The 22206-nt window shown below is 30.5% G+C and overlaps 4 protein-coding genes and 1 long non-coding RNA gene across 14 annotated transcripts; 3 read left to right on the forward strand and 2 right to left on the reverse strand.

Moving 5' to 3' along the window:
- Nucleotides 1-109: 109 nt before the first annotated feature.
- Nucleotides 110-5190, forward strand: LOC139998213 (lanC-like protein 2). 5 transcript variants are annotated; one of them, XM_072022593.1, is made up of 10 exons: nt 110-1036; nt 2502-2573; nt 2694-2873; nt 2946-3097; nt 3185-3332; nt 3417-3557; nt 4239-4421; nt 4497-4643; nt 4722-4824; nt 4899-5190. In XM_072022593.1, exons 1-10 carry the CDS (start codon nt 386-388, stop codon nt 4973-4975), a joined length of 1854 nt encoding a protein of 617 aa, XP_071878694.1. In that variant the 5' UTR covers nt 110-385; the 3' UTR covers nt 4976-5190. The 5 variants fall into 5 exon arrangements, with proteins under 5 accessions (XP_071878694.1, XP_071878691.1, XP_071878690.1 ...); XM_072022590.1 differs by lacking the exon at nt 110-1036 and adding an exon at nt 1629-1776 and having other exon boundaries at nt 2400-2573; XM_072022589.1 differs by lacking the exon at nt 110-1036 and adding an exon at nt 1818-2100 and having other exon boundaries at nt 2400-2573.
- An 852-nt stretch (nt 5191-6042) lies between these two features.
- Nucleotides 6043-8046, forward strand: LOC139995972 (uncharacterized). 2 transcript variants are annotated; one of them, XM_072019957.1, is made up of 2 exons: nt 6043-6201; nt 7591-8046. In XM_072019957.1, exon 2 carries the CDS (start codon nt 7591-7593, stop codon nt 7882-7884), a length of 294 nt encoding a protein of 97 aa, XP_071876058.1. In that variant the 5' UTR covers nt 6043-6201; the 3' UTR covers nt 7885-8046. The 2 variants fall into 2 exon arrangements, with proteins under 2 accessions (XP_071876058.1, XP_071876059.1); XM_072019958.1 differs by having other exon boundaries at nt 6148-6408.
- A 1071-nt stretch (nt 8047-9117) lies between these two features.
- Nucleotides 9118-15195, reverse strand: Dre4 (SPT16 homolog, facilitates chromatin remodeling subunit dre4). Of its 2 annotated transcripts, XM_072019939.1 has the most exons (20): nt 14805-15194; nt 14615-14719; nt 14154-14318; nt 13912-14064; nt 13688-13834; nt 13344-13610; nt 12925-13260; nt 12475-12844; nt 12201-12399; nt 11705-12086; nt 11453-11635; nt 11249-11380; nt 10999-11168; nt 10735-10918; nt 10548-10626; nt 10288-10456; nt 10092-10184; nt 9918-9983; nt 9725-9853; nt 9118-9645 (listed from the first exon to the last, which is right to left on the reverse strand). In XM_072019939.1, exons 1-20 carry the CDS (start codon nt 14871-14873, stop codon nt 9639-9641), a joined length of 3405 nt encoding a protein of 1134 aa, XP_071876040.1. In that variant the 5' UTR covers nt 14874-15194; the 3' UTR covers nt 9118-9638. The 2 variants fall into 2 exon arrangements, with proteins under 2 accessions (XP_071876040.1, XP_071876048.1); XM_072019947.1 differs by lacking the exon at nt 9918-9983 and having other exon boundaries at nt 14805-15195.
- An 801-nt stretch (nt 15196-15996) lies between these two features.
- Nucleotides 15997-21656, forward strand: Ptpmeg (protein tyrosine phosphatase Meg). 4 transcript variants are annotated; one of them, XM_072019985.1, is made up of 17 exons: nt 15997-16603; nt 17635-17846; nt 17921-18049; nt 18134-18182; nt 18264-18431; nt 18513-18633; nt 18711-18798; nt 18874-19026; nt 19103-19335; nt 19408-19578; nt 19656-19833; nt 19896-20063; nt 20163-20338; nt 20414-20613; nt 20715-21058; nt 21140-21424; nt 21520-21656. In XM_072019985.1, exons 2-17 carry the CDS (start codon nt 17697-17699, stop codon nt 21601-21603), a joined length of 2697 nt encoding a protein of 898 aa, XP_071876086.1. In that variant the 5' UTR covers nt 15997-16603; nt 17635-17696; the 3' UTR covers nt 21604-21656. The 4 variants fall into 4 exon arrangements, with proteins under 4 accessions (XP_071876086.1, XP_071876079.1, XP_071876062.1 ...); XM_072019978.1 differs by lacking the exon at nt 15997-16603 and adding an exon at nt 16940-17089; XM_072019961.1 differs by lacking the exon at nt 15997-16603 and adding an exon at nt 17229-17274.
- Nucleotides 19679-21300, reverse strand: LOC139996125 (uncharacterized). Its single transcript, XR_012453417.1, has 3 exons — nt 21167-21300; nt 20652-21002; nt 19679-20571 (listed from the first exon to the last, which is right to left on the reverse strand). It is a non-coding gene; the product is annotated as an uncharacterized lncRNA (long non-coding RNA).
- Nucleotides 21657-22206: the final 550 nt, after the last annotated feature.

The raw sequence follows: 22206 nt of genomic DNA on the forward strand, positions 1-22206 counted from the left end.
ATTTAGGCAATTACAAATCGTAAGATAGAAAATTTCATTCACTGAAGTATTCCATTTCTCATTCTATATATATTTTTCAGTGAAAAGTTTGAAGAAGAAAGAAAGACTATATACCATTTATTAGATAAAAAATAATTCAAAAATAGAACACGAGAAATATTGAAAAGCTGTCTGCTTTTTTCGAATTCTGCTAATTTCCGTTCGACTGTTTCAGGACCTCACAATATGTCACCGCTACGCCAGCATTGAGTATTGCGCAAAGAACTCCTTTTCCAATCCATTAGTGACGAATTACTCGAGACGATAGATGAAGTCAGCTAACTTATCGGTTGTCCTGTAACACCGATCAGAAACTAGACCGGAACACGTGTTACGATAGCAAATAATGTTGGTCGAGAAGATAGGTTATGCGGCGATTATATATTGGGGCTACAGACTTTCCCGTGATGTAATATACCGAATATACAAGAACTTTTTCTCAGTATCTGTAGTTGATTTATGTTCAATGGGTAAGTGGGCAGTAGTCACAGGATGTTCTCATGGAATTGGAAGAGCGTACGCGGAGGCATTAGCGAGGATGGGATTGAACGTGATCCTGGTCAGTCCTGATACGGAGAATTTAAAGTCTATCGCGAGTAATATCGAGGCAATGTACAATGTGAAGACAAAAGTAATTAAGCTGGATCTGTCGGAAGGTCTGGAGACGTACAACGTGATTGAAAAAGAAATGTTTGGCTTGGAGATCGGCGTGTTGATAAATAATCTCGGCATGTCATATCCGCATCCGGAATATTTCCTGGATCTTCCTCACAAAGAGAAGATCTACATGAGTATCGTTCATTGTAACATAGTCGTTGTAACGAATATGTGTCGAATCCTATTACCACAAATGGTTGTTAGAGGGAAAGGAGTCATAGTGAACGTAGCCTCTATGGTGGCTGTGTTGCCGAGTCCTTTATTGACAGTGTTCGCTGCAACAAAGGCATACATTGTCAAATTTAGCAGAGACTTACAGATAGAATATGGGAAACAAGGTGTAATCGTGCAGTGCTTGTTACCAGGTACGGTGACAAATCATACGACAGAATCACCGCGATCAGGATGGCTAATTCCTACACCTGAAAAATACGTTCAGAGTGCGATCAGGACTATAGGCAAAGAAAATGTGACGACCGGATTCCTGCAACATTCTATTTTGATTGGAATAATAAAATTTATTTACCGAATATCTCCGAGTTCCATCATCGTTTGGATGATTAATATCATGGAAGGAAATCGGAATAACGCGCTTCGACGATATGTCGGATGACTTTGTAAAAATATACAGAGTTTTATTTAAGGGAAATGTTTCCTTATCTTCCTTTCTTTTATATTATAGAATAATGGTAAATTCTAGATATAATTAAATCACAGTTAGTGTGGGAGAAGATATTGTTCTTTTCAAAACTTTTTAAGATAACTTGAATTTAAATTTAAATAAAAAACCGGAAATGGAAAGTGCGCTTCGGTACATGATCGAAACTAAAATTGAATTCTTAGCATGGTTTTGTGTGTGTGTGTGTGTGTCTGCGCGCGTGTGTGTGTAGCATATAAAATGTTAGAAACTAATAGTTATTCATCTGAAAAATAACGAAAAATTGTAAAAAGTGTGTTTAAATTTAAAAATATGAGTGTGGTTATGACTCACTTGTTGATATACTTTGATTTCATTTTCATGTGCATAATAAATTAAAAAATAGTTGATGACTTGAAGCGAAAATGGATAAAACGTATATTGTAATTATTTTTAAAATTTCTTTGAACCATATTATACATTATGCATATTATGGAACTATTCACCCTGAATACTTTTAATCTATGCTCAGTCGGTAACATTGACACGAAAATAAAAAGTTTTATTTTCATGTTTCGATATCTCGAATACTATGTTACGATTATAGTTATAAACATAGATGTGTCCTAAACTTTTTTCTTCCTTTGCATATTACAAATAATATTTCACTGGAAAATCTAATTCTTTAAAACAATTTGAGAGGCAGGTTTGTTGATAAGTGATATATGTATATTTTTAAAATGATGCGTCAAATACTAACGTTTTCAGTATGTTTCTAAAAAATCTTTCTCCATTATGATTATATAGAATGTAGTATTTGTAGAAGATATTTATTTGAATTTTTTTATGTAATAAACATATTAATCTGTGTTTGAGAAGTATTACTCTCATTTAACAAAAAATATATTTCTTAACCTTGTTGCCAGGTACACCGGTAATTTTTTTAATATGATATTTAATAAACAATATTTATTTTATACATGTAAAAAATCTTCTTTCGCGCGAACTAACTTAAAAAATTAAAATTATTAATTGGTAAAATATTGAATTACAAAATCTTTCCTAGGCAGGTTTCACATATAAAATAAGCAGAGAAAAATCGTTTGGCATAACATATATTAATATAATTAATCGATTTAAGCACTTAATTTGTGCCAAAATGGACAAGCGTTATTATGATAATCCATTTTATGATTATCCTGAAACTTTCACGGCTGTTTTGAACTTAACTACTAATGAGGTAATTATTGTTCAATATATATACATTATTCAATCATTAGATAGTAAATTATTATAAGCATATAAATTATTTACAAGCATATGTATATATATGTAACTTAAAGAGATTGATGCTTCTTAGATCAATGAAGACTATAAAAAAACAATAAAAATGTCTACAAAACGATTAATAGAGCGATTGAAAGGTTGTAAATACTATTGGACTTGTAATGATGATTATTCCATATATACTGGATCAGCAGGGATTGCGTACTTGTTTTACAAATATGGAAAATGCTTTGATGAACCAGGTTACATTGATGTACGAATCCTTCAATATTCTTATTCCTTTAAAAAATTAATTATTTCTTAAATGCATATTTTTTCTGAGCAGGATGCAATGCAATTATTAAGGATATGTATAGACAAATTCAGGGGTAAAAAAGAAATTACATTTTTGACTGGCATTGTAGGTCCACTAGCCTTAGGTGCAGTTGTTTTTCATTCCAAAGGCTATTCTGATGTAGCACAAGATATGATTTCAAAGTATATAGTTTAATAATATTTCACATTTATAGATGTACAGAATTTGAAATAATTTTTTTAAGTTTTATAATTTGGATTATCTTTCAGAGTAAAATCACTGCAATCAGTTGTTTTAAATGAAAATAGTGATTTGCCTGATGAGTTACTTTATGGAAGAGCTGGTTATCTGTTTTCCCTCCTCTTCTTAAATTCAAATATATCTCCTGCTCCCATAGAAAATGATCTTATTAAACAGGTACTATCAGAGCAATGAAAGTTAAATTTAAAGTAAAGGTAATCAATGCTTTAATACACAATAATTAAAAAAATATCATATCAGGTCATAGCACTCATAATTAAATCTGGAAATCTGTATTCTGCTTCGAGAAAGTACAAAACACCTTTAATGTATGTTTGGCATGGATCAGAGTATATTGGTGGTGCACATGGATTGGGTGGAATACTTTATATACTATTACAGGTATGGTATAAATGAAAGACGCATTAATTATGTTTTTGGTCGACTAGCCGACTAACTGATTAATCGGCTTCCAAGAAGCCGACTAGCCATCTCTGCCGATCATTTTCATATATTGCTACAAAATGCGTTGAATTTATGATTGTTTAATATTACGAATCCAAAGAGAAAATTTGTTGACATTGTTTGTTATTTATATATTTATTTTATTATGTTTTGTTTCTTTGTTTTAACGAGCTTTTGATTATGATAAAATTAAGAAATAATGACAAAATTCCTAGTCAATTGGTACTTATTTAGTTTATTTCAATAAGTACTAACTATTATATTTAAATTTTTATGTAATAATTATGTTGCACATAAATACATTCCTACAAGTAATAATATATACATATTAAAAAATATTAAAATTATACTAATGACAGTAAAGAAAGAACATTGAATTTTTATTTCTATATCAAGTTATCAATAGTACTAAAAATTTAAAACCGGTCAATTGGCTTTTTTGCCGACCAGTTGCCGATTTGTCACCAATTACAAAAGTGGGCGGATAATCGGCTGAACCAACTAGGCTATTAATCGATACATCTCCAGTATAAATACAAATTTTTGTTATGCTATTTTAATAGCAATACTTGTATGAAAAATTTTTTGTAATCTTCAAATATTTAAATCTATTTATAGGCACGGCAGTATTTAACACTAATTCAATTACAAAAGGATATAAAGCCTGCATTAGACTTCCTTCAGAATATACGATATCCTTCTGGAAACTTTCCATCCTCTATTGGAAGTCACACTGATAAATTGATCCATTGGTGCCATGGAGCACCTGGAATGACTATGTTATTTTGTTTAGCTTATGAGGTTGTTATTGTTTAAATCATATAACTTTTAGTAATTTTAAATTTCTAATACATAATGAAATGTATGTGTATATAGATATACAAAGATAAAGATTATTTAGCAACTGCTGTAGAATGTGGAGAAGTGATTTGGTCAAGAGGATTGCTTAAAAAAGGATATGGAATATGCCATGGTGTAGCTGGAAATGCATACACATTTTTAAGTCTTTTCCAGCAAACAAAGGTTGTATTGAATTTACAATAAAGATATAACATAATTTGGATAGATATTATTAGAATAAAGTATTGACTTTTTTTGCAGAATGTAAAATATCTTTACAGAGCTTGCAGGTTTGCAGAGTGGTGCATGGATTATGGAACATATCAAAGCAGGTTACCTGACAAACCATACTCATTATTTGAAGGTATTTTCTTATAAATAATAATCATTTTTTCTTATCTTTTATGGAACTAATAATATCTATATATATTATTTTAGGTCTTGCTGGTACAATTTATTTCTTGACTGATCTTCAACATCCACTTTCAGCAAAATTCCCAGCATACTCCATTTAAATGCAATATACTTCAATTCTAATTATTTATTCCTCATAAAATTTCGTTTAAAAATGACTCTTTAAAATCAATTATCGCAATTTAATTCACACTATCCGTACTATTTGGGTTTGAATTATACATACTTATATTTCGAATATGTAAATCTATGTGTACTTTACTGATACATAATAAATCTTATGCACTACAAAATAAAATAATTCTACAAGTGTTAATACTAATTGGTGATTTATCCTACTTTCATATGAAAATTTTTTCTAAATTCATTTCGAAATTTTTACTTAAAGCTGAATACATTAAAAAGAATCATAGATTATGCGAGAAATCTATTGACCATTTTGTATTGAAATATCGTGCCATAATCGATATATTTTTGTATTATTTTATAAAAAAATTCGGAATGAAAATATCTAAATTTTATATAAAGTTTTATGATAACAAGGACAGTATTGCTTCTTCGATAGTTCGAGAGAAACAATGGTAAAAGTGAAACGTGGATCAGGTGCAGCGGTAGACTCAGCGGCTCGCTACATATTGGTTAACAGGCCACTAATATTCATGGCGGGTCGTGTAATGGTATTTGTAAAAGCGTAAAGAGAAAAGCTTTAAAAGAGTTGCTTCGTTGAATTCAAATGTATGTGCTACTACATATATACTGCATATATCTAACTATAATATTTACTAACAATCTAAATCAATTAATGCAACATTATACGTATCTTACGTTTACAATAAATTAATAGTACTCATAATTTCTTAATCTTAGCAGCACTCATATTCATTTCCTATATTATGCACGTCTATTTAACTATTTACCAAAACCATTTACCGAGATTCTAAATTACCTATTCATACATGCAACATTTGTCCTATATTTACAGCAAATTAATAATACTCATAATACTTTCCTAATTTTACTCGTTAATCAATAAGCAAACATTGTATGAAGTAACAAGTGAGCTGTGACATCACAATGACACCGATGTCAGTAGGGACCCGCTCGAATCTTCCACCTGGGAAGTCACATCAGAAGAGAGAACGATGATCGCATCCGTTTCTTCCTGTAAGTATTAACTAATTGGGAGATGGATCTTCTCCTGGATACAAGAGTGGTGTGGTACCGCCGCGCCGCCCGTAAGCATCTCGAGTGTATAAAAGCCGCTTCCGCCGATCGCGCGCTTAGTTTCGCTCGACGGTGACCGATTGTGAAACGACGCACTCTCAACGTGAGTACCATTCACGAAATCGTTGTTACGATTGCTGCCAAGCCTCAACTTCCTTTTACCGCTAACCCTGCGGCGCTTACGACTTGCACGGACATCAGAGAGTTATACTTTTTACTTGACTATCGTTGATCAGTTTCAAACGTTTTTACCGGACTCTCGTTAGTAATATCAGTGTGTTTGTTTCTTGTGGTTTAACGTTCAGTCAATGTAAGTCGAAGTTTTTCGTTCGAAAATTTAGTTATTAGACTTTTTCTCTCATTTAGGATGAAACAAGTGAGAAAGTTGATCCACCTGGCAGAAAGTTCTATCTCGCGCTGATTTATCGCTAACGAGAGTGAAAGTGTGAACCCATCTCTAGGGAACTAATTGGAAATCTGATAAAACATAAAGTTGTTTGATTTATGGATTAATGTACATAAAAGTGTAGAATAGATTTACATAATTTGCAATTAGGAAACTATTAGAGTATTTTGTTTAATAATTATGGAACGTGAAATGTAATAAAAAATCATTATTAACGAAAACGTTTTGTACAAGTTATATTTATTCTATTCTTTATTAAGTTTCATAAAAGAAAGTACATGTATAAATTATCCTTGCTTATGTCATAATTATTAAATAATGTTGCAGGATCATCCTAAAAAAGTGATGATTTTTACCTAATCTTTCCATAATGTTTTCATTCATTAATATTTTTTTCAAGATTAGTATCATTACTTTCGTAAATATAAATATCAATTTCACCAGAATATATTGCAATTCCATATGCACCAATTCATGCGCTAAAATGCTATAAATCTCTCGTTCTTTCATTTATTTTGTAACAGTATAGTGATTTAAAATTTTGTAATATAGTTTATTATAACATAGTTTCATGAATATATATCATTAATTACGTTTTTATATTATTATTTATTCATTTTTACGATTTAGGTTTACAGCGTGTGCAATACAATGTTTTTAGTAATTGAACAAATTGGTGCTACGAATTTTTATATTACGAATATTTATTGTTAATAATTAATCGTCTTGCTTTTGATGTTCATTCTCTTACGCGCATTCTTCGTTGCGTCAGAAGAGCGATTGCAAAAATCGGCTCAACCATTCTTCTCACAGCATGGCAAAATATAAGATAAATATCGTTTCAAATCCCAATCTTCTTCATTAAAGGGAAAAGCAGGACATTCTTTATTTCAATGCATCTTTTTTAGTAAAACAGAGTTATAATATTTAATCCAATAATTTCTTTAATCTAATAAATCTCCAATAATAATACTATTATATAATTTATAATAGAATGAAAAATTGTTATTTAAAAATACATAAAATTAAAAATATAGAATATAAAATATAGAATAATTACTAAAATTTTGTATTTTTTTATTTTAGATGAAAGTCCATTTTATGTTATTAGCAACAATATTGATTGTGGGAGTAGCTATGGCATTTCCACAAAAGGATGGTCAAATTTTCAGTAACGAGGCTATAAAACAGGCACAGAATACCTATCTTATTCCGAAAGATGCGACAATACAAAAGGTTCAAGAAGGTATTGAATTGGCAGCGTACGAATCGATTCCTGGCGATCAGAAGATTAATCTTTTCGAAATTCTGGGAGCTCACGTTCCATCGGAAGTGGTGAACAATCTCCAAGCTCAAATCGATCAGATAGGACGGAATTAGACTCGCTTGCTTTTCTTCTCCATCATCATCGTCATCGTTCTCTTGTAAAAAATATTTTGAATCTAAGTTTTATAACAATTATTTATAAAATGTAATAAGTCTTTTTTTATAATGATGTACTTAGGCTTTTTCATTTTTTCGTAAATAAATGTCTGAAAACGAGGCAATTCGCTTGTACGATTTTTTTTTCATTTAGAAATTGTAATATAAATTCATCTCAACAATAAGAGAACATATATCTAAATGTTTAATTAAAAAGGTAATCATTTGAAAAAGGATGATGATTTATTTTACTTGACTTTATAAAATTTGGTACATACTTAAAATACTTTAAACTGGCCGTCCGCCAACATCATTCGTAGAAAGAGTATTACAACACACATTCCAAGTAACATCATTCATTGTTAAAAAAAAAGAAAAAAGGAGTCATTCGCAACTTGTAAAATGTCGAACTAAGTCACCTGCCAGAATTATATATATATACGTAGTGATGTTATGGAGAAAGCTGCAGAACCACTAACCAGAGGTATACTTTCACTTCACCTACATTTATGTTACTATTGAAACGGTTCTTCTTTGGCATCTATTATATGGCATTGCCAAGGAATTCAAAACATAATAACAAGTCAGTAAACGTTCCTCCATGTCTATTGTCAAACACAATATTGAAAGAAAAAAAGAAGTCAAGGATACAATAAAATTTAGTGGAGCTGTTTACTTTCATTCTACTTTCACCTTTGTATAAATCTATGAATTCAGTATCCCGTTCTTTCTCGCAAAGTTAAGAAAGTAATTATGTAAGATCTGAAGGACGAATGAATTTTCGTTTGATTTTTATGCTACTGTAAAATGAAACAAAAATTTTAACAAACAAAAGCAAGAAATGTTAAGTAATTGTGCCGTCTTTAAAAATGTACCATGACCGTGATATATTACAGTAGCAACGATTTTATTTCTGTGGGCACTCTGTCAATAAGTGACAATATTTCGTATATTAATGATAAATAACTTAAAAAGTATTTATTTTGTTTACCAAGGTACAAATTTCTGATCCATTCCAGCTTTCTTCGCTTAGTAAATTAATATCTATTTTCTGGGTGTCTTACGTACGACAGTTAACACTAGTGCATTGTCTTGCATTGAGAGTGTGTTACAATTATATACCTGTAAGTTTTCCTATTGTTTATTATAATTAAGAATTAATTTTCGTATTCATTTAATAAAAAAACAATATTCATAACAGACAAGACGTTGTTTTCTTTTCATATATACTATCTGTACAATGGATGCCGTTTCAATGCTTCAATACATTTTTAATTCACAAACTTAATAAGTTATTACAAATACATTTCAATACTACCAGCAAACGAACAATGGAATGAAATGATACGTGTTAGTAGCTATATTATATAATTAAGATCGACATTTTTTTTTTACTTAAAAAAGAGTTTTATGTACAAGTGATAAAAAATGTGTTCATTCGTAAATTTATGTTAAATTACCCGTACAAGTTCATACACATTACATCGCTATCACCAAACAGATACTGATAAGTATCCAAGCCTTAGCAGCACACTATCGAACTTTTAAATAATATCAATAACAAATCGTTTGCTAAGAGTTTAAATGAATCAATGCAAGAAAATGTACTATCCTTCTAACTTAATCGACGTACCATAAGCAAGTTTAATATAGAACCAACATTCGGTGTTTGTGTTTTCATATGTGCTTCCTCCAATGCGTAGATATCTCCCTTATTTCCTATAATATATATAAGTAATTTATAAAAAAAAATATTACAAATCGTTACAAATTAATATTATAGAATATTTATACGTACTTAGATTTCTTCGATCCCCTATCATTTCTTTCTGCACTATCCTCACGAGTTCGTTTCTTACTGCTAGACGAAGAGTGATTTGACGACTTGTGTTTATCATGTTTATCGTGTTTATCGCTCTTCTTGGGACTAAACAAAAAAACAGAACATGAAATGTAATATCGCCAAGCACACACGTATTTGTGCTAATCACCTGTGTTTGGATGATTTGGAAGGAGACACTTTCTTGTGTGATCCTCCACTCCGCGATCGATCCGATCTTTAATTATTAAAACATATACTTAACACAATTTTATCACAAAATCATGTCGTTCTATGTCTAAAATGGTTGAAATCCTACGTCCTAGGAAAACATGTAATTTCTTACCTATGTTTATCCGACGACGATGATTTCTTATCTTTACTACTGGACGAACTTTTACTTTTTGAACTTGAAGAACTCTTGTGCTTTGAATTATGCCTGAATTATGAATTATGAATTATATACTTGAGTTAGTGACAAATTTAGAAATATGTAAGATTAAGTAATATAGCTTAGAAATATGTAAAATCAAGTAATATACCTGTCTTTTGATGGTGATGGTGAATGTTTTCGACTTCCTTTTTTCTTTTTACTTGAATTATAATCATCATGGAATCTATCTTCTCCTCTTTCTTTGTCTTCTTCAGCTGCTTCCCGTTCCAAGTCAGACCAGTCTTTACCAGATTCTTCAGAGCTACCCAACTCCTCTTCTAAAATGTAAATTTAAGGAAAAAAAATACTAAATAATAAACAAGATACATTTTTTTAGTATTCAAATAAAATAAAGTTTCCAAATATTACCTTCGCTATCTGAATCTTCTGAAGCTTCAGAGTATTCAGAATCATCATCAGATTCCTCTTCAGTGTCAAAGTCAGATGGCTACAAATAAAGAATAAAAATTGTTAATGTCTATATAATTATTAATATTAAATCTTATAATATGCAGATTTATCTTATTGTTCATAATTATTTCACTAAATTCCATACCTCATAAGCATCGTCTTCTTCTTCCTCCTCGTCTTCTACTTCATCATTTTCTGCATCACTCTCTGGATCCAAGAAACTCCAACCACCACTGTCAAAGAATCCTACAGGATCATCTGTAATAGTTTTCATAATCTTTGTCCAATTCAAAGATTGTACACCTTCTGTATATCTGATGTCACACGAGCTAAAAAGAAAAGTAGCGTGTTTATACTTTATTCTCAAGAAATTAAATCCATAGAAAATAGAGAAACGCAAAGAACTTACTTTAACCACTCCTTTACATGATCTAACATGTTCATAGGAATGGCATTTAACATAGCAACTTTTCTATGATAGTCTTTGAAAACAAAAATCATATCAAAATTCTTAAGGTGAAATTGTACTCTTTCAAAGTGAACAAGTTCAACATCTTCTAAAGTTATAACAAATGGAGGCTAAAATATGAAAGAAATATGATTAACGAATTGGTACTTCTAGTTCATATGAAAGTAATTATATATACAGCAAAATTTACCCATTCTGTGAGATTTACTAAACAACCACTAGTGGGTTGCAAAAGAACAGTACTCCTGAATGGTGCTCCAGGGAATCCTAGATCTCGGAACGGTGTATCAAATTCAATTTCTTGTTTCGTCATGCTTTCGACCTGAATAATATTTATTATTTCTTAGAATTTATTTATTAATCTTGTAAAATAAAATCAATCATTAAACATTACTTTTTCACAAAAACTCTTAAAGGCAGTTTTCAATTTATGCCTAAGTTCTCGTTCTGATTGTTCAGCAGCAAGATCGTCACGATCGTGCATGTGTTGATGTTTCCCTAAATCTGTCGTGATTTCACCAACTTCTGTATAAAACTGTACGTCCACGTGCTTCTTTTTACCAAACATTATTGCGTGCTGAAAATAGTCTGTATTTAGTAAATGATCGCTAGTAAGAGTAAATAAAACCAAAATAAAGATATATACTTTTAAATGAAAATGAAGCAATATGATCATTTCGCCATCACACGGTTGGAAAAAGGCATTTTTAATATTATTGTAAAGAATATCAACTTTATCTCCTCTAACCGAAGTGTAACGGAATCCATTCACATGTGCTTCTAAACCTCCTGTCATTCTTTTCGAAACGATATTTGGTCGAATGTATAAGTCTTTTAGTTTTGGATTACCCTTATTTTGAGAGAGTATTAGAGTGTCCTGTTTTACAAGATCCTCCTTCTCCCTTTCTTCTGCTTCTCTATTCTTGAATTTCTTTTGAACTTCCTTGATTAATCTAAAGGCTGTGTTTAAATTAGAAGATGGTGCTGAAATTTCACCAGGCTCTTTGGTGTTTGTACTTCGATATGTTCTAGATGATAAAAATAAAAATTTTATTAACATATATTTACATAATTCATCTTAACATTGATACAACTTGTAATTATCATAAGAGATAAGAAATGAAATAAAATTGTACACTAACACTTCTTTGACGAATGTAGCATCAGGTTGTGGATATGATCCACCTTCGTTCCGACCCATTGTGGCACCAGGATGAAAAAAATTTATTCGGAGGTACGTGTAATCTCCTTCTACCGACTGAGAAATATTTTTAATTGTGGATATATGGAAGGGTACAGGAATTCCAAAAATGGGCAAAATTACAGTTTCATATTTTTTGTCTGAAATATAAATATATAACGTATAATAAATAAAATATCAAATTTATTTTATAAACAAAATACAAATACACTTACCAACGTATAACTTCAATTCTTTTACTTCTGGTTCTCGTGGCATATGACTCAGACTTTTGTACGATATTGTTGACTTCCGTATCTTTTCTTGTTCCTTCCCACCAGATTGTTGAGCTAATCGAGCTTTTGCAACTTCATTTAACTGTTGTGCCAGTTCTTTTTGATGTTGTTTCCTCTTTTCCTCAGAACTATGTTCTGTTCTCAATTTAGATTCTATTACAGCTGTTCTCTTTCCACGACCAAGGATCTCAGGTTTAGGTTCATTTTCCTTTCCACTTCCTTCTTCTTCTTCTTCCTCTTCATCCTTAACAAATATTCCAATATTTTTTACCTTTTTTTTCGATGGTGTTAAATTCGTAGCAGGTTGTGCCTGAAATAAATAATTTTATTCTAATTTCTATTTTTCGATATATTAAGAAAATTACATGTCTTTAAAGCAAAGATTAGTACCTCATTAATCATAACTGTGTCACCAATGAAAAGTGCATAGACTTTTCCTTCTTTATCAGTAGCTTCTGAGTTTGTAAGATTCGCCAACCCAACGTTTACGTTGAATACCATGCCTTTCTTTAGTACTGCATGAGTTTTTGGACCAATAAGTAAAGAACTTTCTCTAAATTCGATACCCATTGCAAATCCAAAGTGTTTGGTTAAATGATCAATCATCTCCGGTTTTTCATCCTTTACATACTTTACCCCTGTTTCATATACTTCACTTATTTTCACTCCAGCTACTAATTTCTTCAGAATCTCCTCTTCTAATTGTAAAAGGAAGTTATAATTATCCTGCAATAAACGTATATAATTATTAAACATATTTAATTTGTTATTAAAGCTTGTTATTACTTAATATTTTGTTTAAAACTTACTTCAATGGTTTTAGTAGGATTTACTAACAATGTTCGAACTATATTGGAACAATAAGATTTGTAACGCGCTCCAAGAGAGCAAACAATGACACCGAAATGCAAAGTGTTTTTATCACTAACAACGCTAAACTTCAAGGAGTAATTTCCACCACTTTGTATTATCGCAGGATAACACATATCTACTTGAGTAACATCAACACTAGTTACATACTTCTTATTTGTTATAGCAGCATCTACACCTTCTGCAAGCTTTGAATGCTTAACTTTCTAAAATAAGGATGTATAGATATTAGAACTAGAGTGCCTAGATATTAAATATTTTTAAATGAATAAAAACCAAATACCTTATCAGAATCTATAATTTCCATAATTTGATCCTTAAGATACTTTGTGAAGACATCCACAGATACTAAACACGCCTTTTTTATGGTATGAATTTCAGAATCTTCTTTTGGACACATTACATATGCAGCTGCAGCACTTACATCAATCTAACACATTAATGTATATCATGAAATAACCAAAATGTTTGGTATTATATATTGTATGATAAAAAAAAATCGCATACCGTATCAAAAGATTCTGGCTTTAATGCAGCTCTCCATGCATCCATAAAGGCACCTGGATAATTTTCTTTAGAAAAAACACCCAATGTTTTACCCTTTTTACTTTGTTTTATGATTTCAATAAGTTTAGCAAAATTGGCTTTATCTTCATCATTCTTAAAAAAGAGAGAATTTAATACCAACATTAGAAATAAAATTCAATGATTATTATTAAAACAAAATATAAATTATAGAAAATACATACTCTATCCCTCACAAATAATTTTACAGATGGTACACCAGTGTCTTCTGTTCTCTGATTTTCAAGTTTCCTGACAAATTCAATTTTTTTCTTACTAGCTAAGAAACAAATACACTCTTCTGCTAAGATCATTATAGTATCTGTAAGTTCATAACTGAGAAACCATGTCTGAAACAATATGTTTATAATAATTTTATCTTTTACATTTAACAAAATGATAAAAGAAACTACAACACTTTAGTTACATAATTGAAATTTATTCTGATAATATTAATTCTACAAATTGTTTTTTTTTCACCGTGACAAGCTAAGAATATGTATAATATACGTGAAAAACTTGTAATATTCTATGAAAACGATATTTTTCAAAATTACAGAGATAAGGTTATGCTATTGTTTACAAGTACACACGCAAAATATAAGATGCAAAAACGTATTGGAGTAATACAAAAAGTATAACTTACCTGCAACGCTGTCGATTTGCTGTACACGATATCCTCGTCCGTGCCCACGGCAGAAACGAGACAATCCATTTTACTAAAACTATCGTCTGTACCAACTTCTCCATCCTATTTAATAAAAATGATCATACGTTGTTTGTCAAACGATTACATTTATTTTTAACAGCGGAACGAAACATTTCAAATATCTTACCTTCCATGCGGTATAAAGCCGCTTCATACGCCGAAAAAACGTTTCTTTGTCAACGGATACGTTTGCCATAACTTCTAGCTTTTCACCTCGTGGTTCTGTGAAATCAACTCGGCATAATTATAATACACCAAAAATCGTCGCTCGTGTTGCGGAGATGGCGGGATTTATAACCAAACCGCAACCGTAATCCACAAACTATAACCCACGCGGCGGGAATGGTTTCGTGCAACGTAGTTGTTTGAGAAATTAACGACACCCCAAGCGGCCGCTTGTTCAACTAACATTCACACTACAATGTGTATTGACGATTAATTTTTTTTCATATGCAAAATATTGAAAGAGAATTAGTCGGTAAATGCTGATAAACAAATGTTGCGATATTTATAAAGTCGCGTACTTGTCTTGATATGTAATGAATACGGTTGCGAATCTGTGCTAATATATCTGACGCGACTTTGAATCTTATCAAATCCTAGTATCTTACTGTGAAAATCTTAAACAGTGATTTGTCAAATAATTTCATATTTTTTACTTCTTAGAATATTATCCAATTATTACTCTTGTTAAGGGTTTTAAATTTTTGTGTTCAATTTCGCTTTTATTTTAATGAATAGAAAAATTTTTTATTTAAAATTGATCTTTGTCTTAAAAAAATGTTAGCATAAAAAATTTTTAATAACAGACAGATATTGTTGAATCGAAAATGAATAAAAAAAAAATGGGATATGATTAAGATTAAAGTATGTATTAAATACGGACTAAGAAAGAGGAAAAAGGTATAGACCAATAAAACAATATAAAAATACTTTAATATTGATTATTCCTATATCCTGTAAAAGCATTAAAACATCTTTTCGTTAATTTTATCATACGCCATTTATGATCTATATTATGTATATAATAAATATATAGGGTGTCGCAGTACTAATGATATCACGTTGATAACTAAGCAAATTTATATATACCAAGCAAATTTTTTAATTCAATTTTCTCGAAAACAAATTCTCAAATGTACAAAGTTTATTCTATATTTTCGTTTCAAATATATTTTTGACCTATTTTTTCTTTATGCACAATCACTTCCACCTCATTTATACCATCAATATTGGGATACCTTATATATACCGATCATACTTGGAAAAACAACATTGAATAACGAATCGTAAGACTACTCACTCTATGGTTAATGTTAATGCATGCACACATGTGTGCACTAAATACATATACATACACTGTTAAGTTTTGTATCAGGGCGTCAAACAATTTTACTGTAAATAAAACTTTCAATCTTTATGGTATATCATTATAAAAAATAATTATCTTGAAACAATGATATAATTGTTTATGATCATATATATATTATATTCTGATAATTTCTAAAAGAATTATGAGCATAATTCATTGACATCATTACTCGCTCATGCCGATTTATTAGTGTTATCTTATATGTTGTTGAGTGAGTGAAAGACACACAGTTTTTATACTATTTAACATGTTTTTTACCACATACTGTGGCAAAACGATCCCGTGAATAATGTCAACTGGTTTGTACATCGTTCGCCTTGATTAGAATTACATTCGCGCGTTAATATGTCGCTATAAAGAATAATGAAAAGAGTTGCAAGAAAGAAAAAGTTGTTTAAAAAATTTCGTCTCGACTGGGGCGAATATATCTTTTCTTAATGGTTCGTCGAATCTAATGTGCAAAAATATTAACGATCGTTGACCATTTTTCGTTTTGTTAAAAAAAAAAACACCTGTGAAAGCCTTTATCAGAGGTAGTGCAACGGATCATGAATGTAAGTGGAGATTTTACATTGTTCGTTTAGTGTAATTGTGAGACAATTACTTCGATGCATATAAATATCTATTTTATTCACCATATTCATGATACATATGTATTTATTAATGTATCAAACTTGCTGAGTAAATTTCTGTATCTTTTTAGAGAACAATTTTTACTTCAAATACTTTGAATTTTTATATTTTATTTATAATATATATTATTTATAATATTTATTTTGTATTTTAATATAATATATTAACACAATGTATTATAAATTAATCTCTTAATATTTTATTTATAATATATAGAAAATAGTATTTTTATGAACTAACTTTTGCAAACATAAATCTATGCTTTACTGTCACAATGCAAATTGTTTAGAAATATATTTGAATATTTTTTCTAGTTTTAGTTAATAGTGATGAATTGAATGTATTTTTATATGTTTTACTTGATTTAAAGAAAAAGAAATAATACTTTAGTGACTACTTAATGAGAGGTTAATGCTAGAAGGCACTTAGATGTATTTGTATTTAAAGAGTTTTACTTTGCTTCTTTTATGTAAACTATTTTCAGAATGCCTTGTTCTACATTATTTTGGCACCTAGTACATATGAACTTGCTTATGTAACTGACGTTAGATTACTGACTCTATGAATTTATTTTCAATGACATCTTCTGAATGTAATTATTTTCAATAGTGATATATGATTGATCAGTCTGTGACAATGCATAGAACTGGTTCATTCAATATGCTTATTTATTACAATTGACAACATAGTTGTTGCCATAACCTTATAGTTGCAGTAATCAAAGCAGTGTTTTTTAAGCTCTTTTTATGATATGTACTAACGCTTAAAAACATGAATAAACTTTTGCATAAACAAAAACATACTTATTGCTTTTTATAATTGACAATTGGTTCATTGAATTATTAGACAGTTAAAATTAAATTTATGTTTGTTTAATTTACCTATAACATAACAATTTTCTTTAGCTTTTATAATTAATATATTTTGAATAATTTTCTAACTTTTCATTTAGGTGGTCAGCATAGCAGAGAGGTGGTGTCGGGAAGGTGGTTGACACGCCTTCGTATCTTTGAAATGATTGAAAGTGTATCACGTAGAGCGTTGAGTGGCTCCAGTGGGAGCTACCACGTTCGTGGTGCTGAATTAGCAAGGAATCGTAGATTGAAATCTCTTTCTGCTACTGTTGTCTTTCTTGATGACACGCAACACACATTTCAACTAGATGTGAGTTTATATAGTGATTCTAAATAGCGTTCCTTGTGTTGCATTTATCATATGAATATTCCAAAATGTTTTAGAAAAGAGCAAAAGGTCAAACATTATTAGATTTAGTATTCCAACATTTAGAACTTGTTGAAAAAGATTATTTTGGTTTGCAATATGCTGAAAATGGAGCCACGACATGTACATATTCACCAGATGTAATGGTAAACTTTTCTATTCAATTTATTAAAATCTATTTGCAAAATTTATATTAATTGAATAGCGTTATAATTGAATTTGTGTTTTAGAGATGGTTAGATCCTAGTAAACCAGTGAAGAAGCAGATAAGAAGTAAGGGTAAAGATCGTATTCAGATGCTTGTTCATACTACTAAATACAAAAAGATAAAAGATAATTTAACATAATGTATTGTTCCAGGTGGACAATTCTATTTCAGAGTGAAATTTTATGTATCTGATCCTAGTAAACTACAAGAAGAATATACTAGATATCAGTTTTATTTACAAATTAGGAGAGATATTCTTCAAGGAAAACTTCAATTATCGCCAAGTACAGCATGCCTTATTGCTAGTTATACTGTTCAATGTATGTGTTAGATACATTGTAACATCTGTTTCATTGTAAAATTTATTCATAATACATCATTATATTTTTATATAACTATAGCTGAGTTGGGTGACTATCATCCTGAAGAACATGGACCAGGATATCTTTCTAGATTGCAATTGATACCAGGTCAAACTGAAGAAATGGAAAAGAAAATAGCTGAGCTGCATAAACTTCATAAGTATGTTAAAGTTATATATATAATATTAATAACCCAAAGTTTATAAAACTTTATAGAATATTTATACTATTTTACAGGGGTCAATTACCAGCAGATGCAGAATTCAATTTTCTAGACCATGCAAAAAGGCTAGATATGTATGGAGTAGAATTACATAAAGCTAGGGTATGTACTTATCTTATAACCTCCGTTGCAGATTTTAAAAACATGAATTTTTTTTAATTTAAATATTTTTTTTAGGATTCAACAAATAAAGAGATACAATTAGGTGTAACATCTATAGGTTTAGTAGTGTTTCAAAATGGAATAAAAATTAACGTGTTCTCATGGTCAAAAATAGTTAAAATATCATTTAAGCGGAAACAATTTTTCATTCAACTGAGAAGGGAACAGGTTCGTTAAACATCCAGTTCACAATTTAAAAGCCAATTTACATATTGTTATATTATACAAACTAATTTTATTACAGTCAGAGAACTATGATACTCTCCTTGGCTTCAACATGCAAACATATCGGAGTTCGAAAAATTTATGGAAAGCGTGTGTAGAGCACCATACATTTTTCCGACTTCACAGTCCTAAAACGAGGCCAAGGCGGTTTCCACTTACTTTAAGCAGTAGGTTTACATATTCAGGACGTACAGAATTTCAAACAGTTGAGGATGGGAAGCATAGGGCAAGAGTAGAAAGAACGTTTATACGGTAACGTTAATTTATTCAATATTAATAACATAATATCAGTTCAATGTTAACTTAATGATTTAAATTATTTAGATCTCCAAGTAAAAGATTAGTACATGGAGTAACATCAGCTCCAATTATCGAAGAGAAAGGAAAATTATCTATGCCCCCTGGAAGACCGTCTAGACCATATGATAATAAAGTTCAGTCTCTTGGTGCTCGTGAACCTCGTCGAGCATGGGGTGAAGGAAATCCTAGCGATGAGTTCGTTGAAACTTATATTTAATATTTATAATTTTTTTTATATTTATATTAATTTTTGTTCCTTTTATGTACTATAGTGAAGGTGGTTTTTTGTCCCTCCGTGAAGAAATAACGAGCTCGCATACACAAGGCAATGCATTTTCGCCTGTATTAGGTTCTAGAGTTTTAAGTTATGCTGATGATGATACAACTGCTGAAAGGAACATTTATGATCTTCCTGATTATAGTGAACCTACAAGTTCTCCTGCTCCTCAGGTATTTATTAATATTTTAATAAACAGTTTTTATGTGCACAAAATAAATATGAGTATTTGTAGATAGTGGAAGATGGATTAGTTACAATATCTCTGACACCAGATGAACAAGGTCGGTTTGGATTTAATGTGAAAGGTGGTTTAGATCTTGATATGCCTATTTTAGTATCGAGGGTAGCTCCAAATACTCCTGCTGATCGCTGTTATCCGAAATTAAACGAAGGGGATCAGGTTAGTTGTTATATCTTAATGAAATTAGATTGAACTTATTTTCAAGTTATCTAGATTAACTTTTGCAAACTATTTATTACGAATATATTGGATAAATAGGTAGTGTATATAAATGGAATCGATGTCAGTGGATTGTTACATGAACATGTAGTAAATCTAATTCGTCAATCTCGTGATTCGGGCTCTGGTGAATTAACCTTAACTGTTCGACCGAATGCTTTATATAATGCACTAGCTGGTACTGATGAAACATCTGAAGAAGAACCTCCATATAGGTATTACAAATAATAAAACTAAATTTGTTATACTAAAGCAATGATTAATGTTTATTTTTATGTTGAAATAATCAGGTACGTTCCGGATGCACCTCATGCAGCTATTGGATCAGACGCATTAGCACAGTCGATGTTGCTTCTTGCAGATGGTCTTGCGAGCGGTGCTTTAATCGCGCAGTATGAACAGCTATATAGAAAGAATCCTGAACTTACATCTCTTGAATCAAAAAAACCTGAAAATCAGAGTAAAAATCGTTATCGAGATATTTCACCTTGTAAGCATAAAGAAAAATACAAGAATTTACATCGGTACCTTAGTACTACATTAATAAGATTCGAAACATGTGCTTCACAAAATAAATTATAATTTGTGTAGATGATGTTACTCGAGTGATACTTATGGGCTCTGCAAGTGGAGATTATATCAATGCTAACTATGTAAATATGGAAATACCAGGATCTGGTATTATCAATAGATATATAGCTACTCAAGGACCTTTGTCTTCGACTGTCGCTGATTTTTGGCAGATGGTTCTCGAAGCGGGCAGTACCCTTGTTGTAATGCTCACAACTTTGGTCGAACGTGGCCGAGCAAAATGCCATCAATACTGGCCTGCGCTCAATGAAACTCTTACGTTACGAAATCTCACTCTCACGTCTACAGCTGAAAATGTTGAAGATACTTTTATATTTAGAGAATTCATACTCCGTGATATTAATGTAAGAAAATAAAGTAACATTTATAATTTATATTATTATAAATATATTAGAAAAATTCTAAATAATTTCTGTGCATTTTAGACTGGAGAAGAAAGAGATATAACACACATGCAATATTGTAGTTGGCCAGATCATGGAGTTCCTAGCGATTGGAGACAATTCACAACGTTTACTGAAAGGGTACGGGCAGCTCGAACGGGAATAGTGGAACCCGCAGTTGTTCATTGTTCTGCAGGAATTGGTAGAACAGGTGTCTTAGTCTTAATGGAAACAGCACTGTGTCTTATCGAAGCGAATCAACCGGTGTATCCATTAGACATCGTACGATCTATGAGAGATCAAAGAGCAATGATGATACAAAATGCTGTAAGTTAAAGTTTACAAGTTAAGTTATTAAATTGAAATTTATATATTAAAAATATTATCTTTTATATGCAATGAAAAAAAATATATTTTTCTAGAGTCAATATAGATTCGTATGCGAGGCGGTCCATAAAGCTTACAGTGAAGGAATAGCTAAACCACTTCCTGAATTCAGTAGGTGAAAACAACACAAATTTGGAATGCATTGTAATTATCATTCTTCTTACATTTTATCGAAATATCACATCACTAGAAGATAATTTTATACTCTGACAATAATATACACATATATTATTCATTAATAGGAGAGATATACACTGTTTCAAATAAGTATTTTCTATTCGTTATGAATATATTTTTTATCTAGAAATTTAATTACTCGAAAGATATAACTTTTCACGCCTTAGAGCTCACCCCCCTTTTTAATTTATGTACCAATATTTTGTAAATAACGAAATTTCGATAAAATTAAGTTCACTAAATTATATTTAAGCTAAAGTATAAATCTCGAAGCATTATTTGGAATAATTGTCCATTATGGCTTACCTCTGTCACTATTATCACTACTACCAATCTTTATTTCTATATGTTAACACTAAACCTACCGATACTTCGTGTATACCTATTCCTACCATGTGCAGTCAAAATGGCCGGTGATTAAAGAAGTAATAGTTTTCATGATTAAACTTAGATGACGGTTAATTTATAATTAAATGTATATAAAATGATGAACTTTTATAAAATTTCGTCCAAATTTACTTTTATTTAATTTCAATTATAGACTT

The sequence above is a fragment of the Bombus fervidus genome, chromosome 2, assembly GCF_041682495.2.
Source record: "Bombus fervidus isolate BK054 chromosome 2, iyBomFerv1, whole genome shotgun sequence".
NCBI classification, from domain to species: domain Eukaryota; kingdom Metazoa; phylum Arthropoda; class Insecta; order Hymenoptera; family Apidae; genus Bombus; species Bombus fervidus.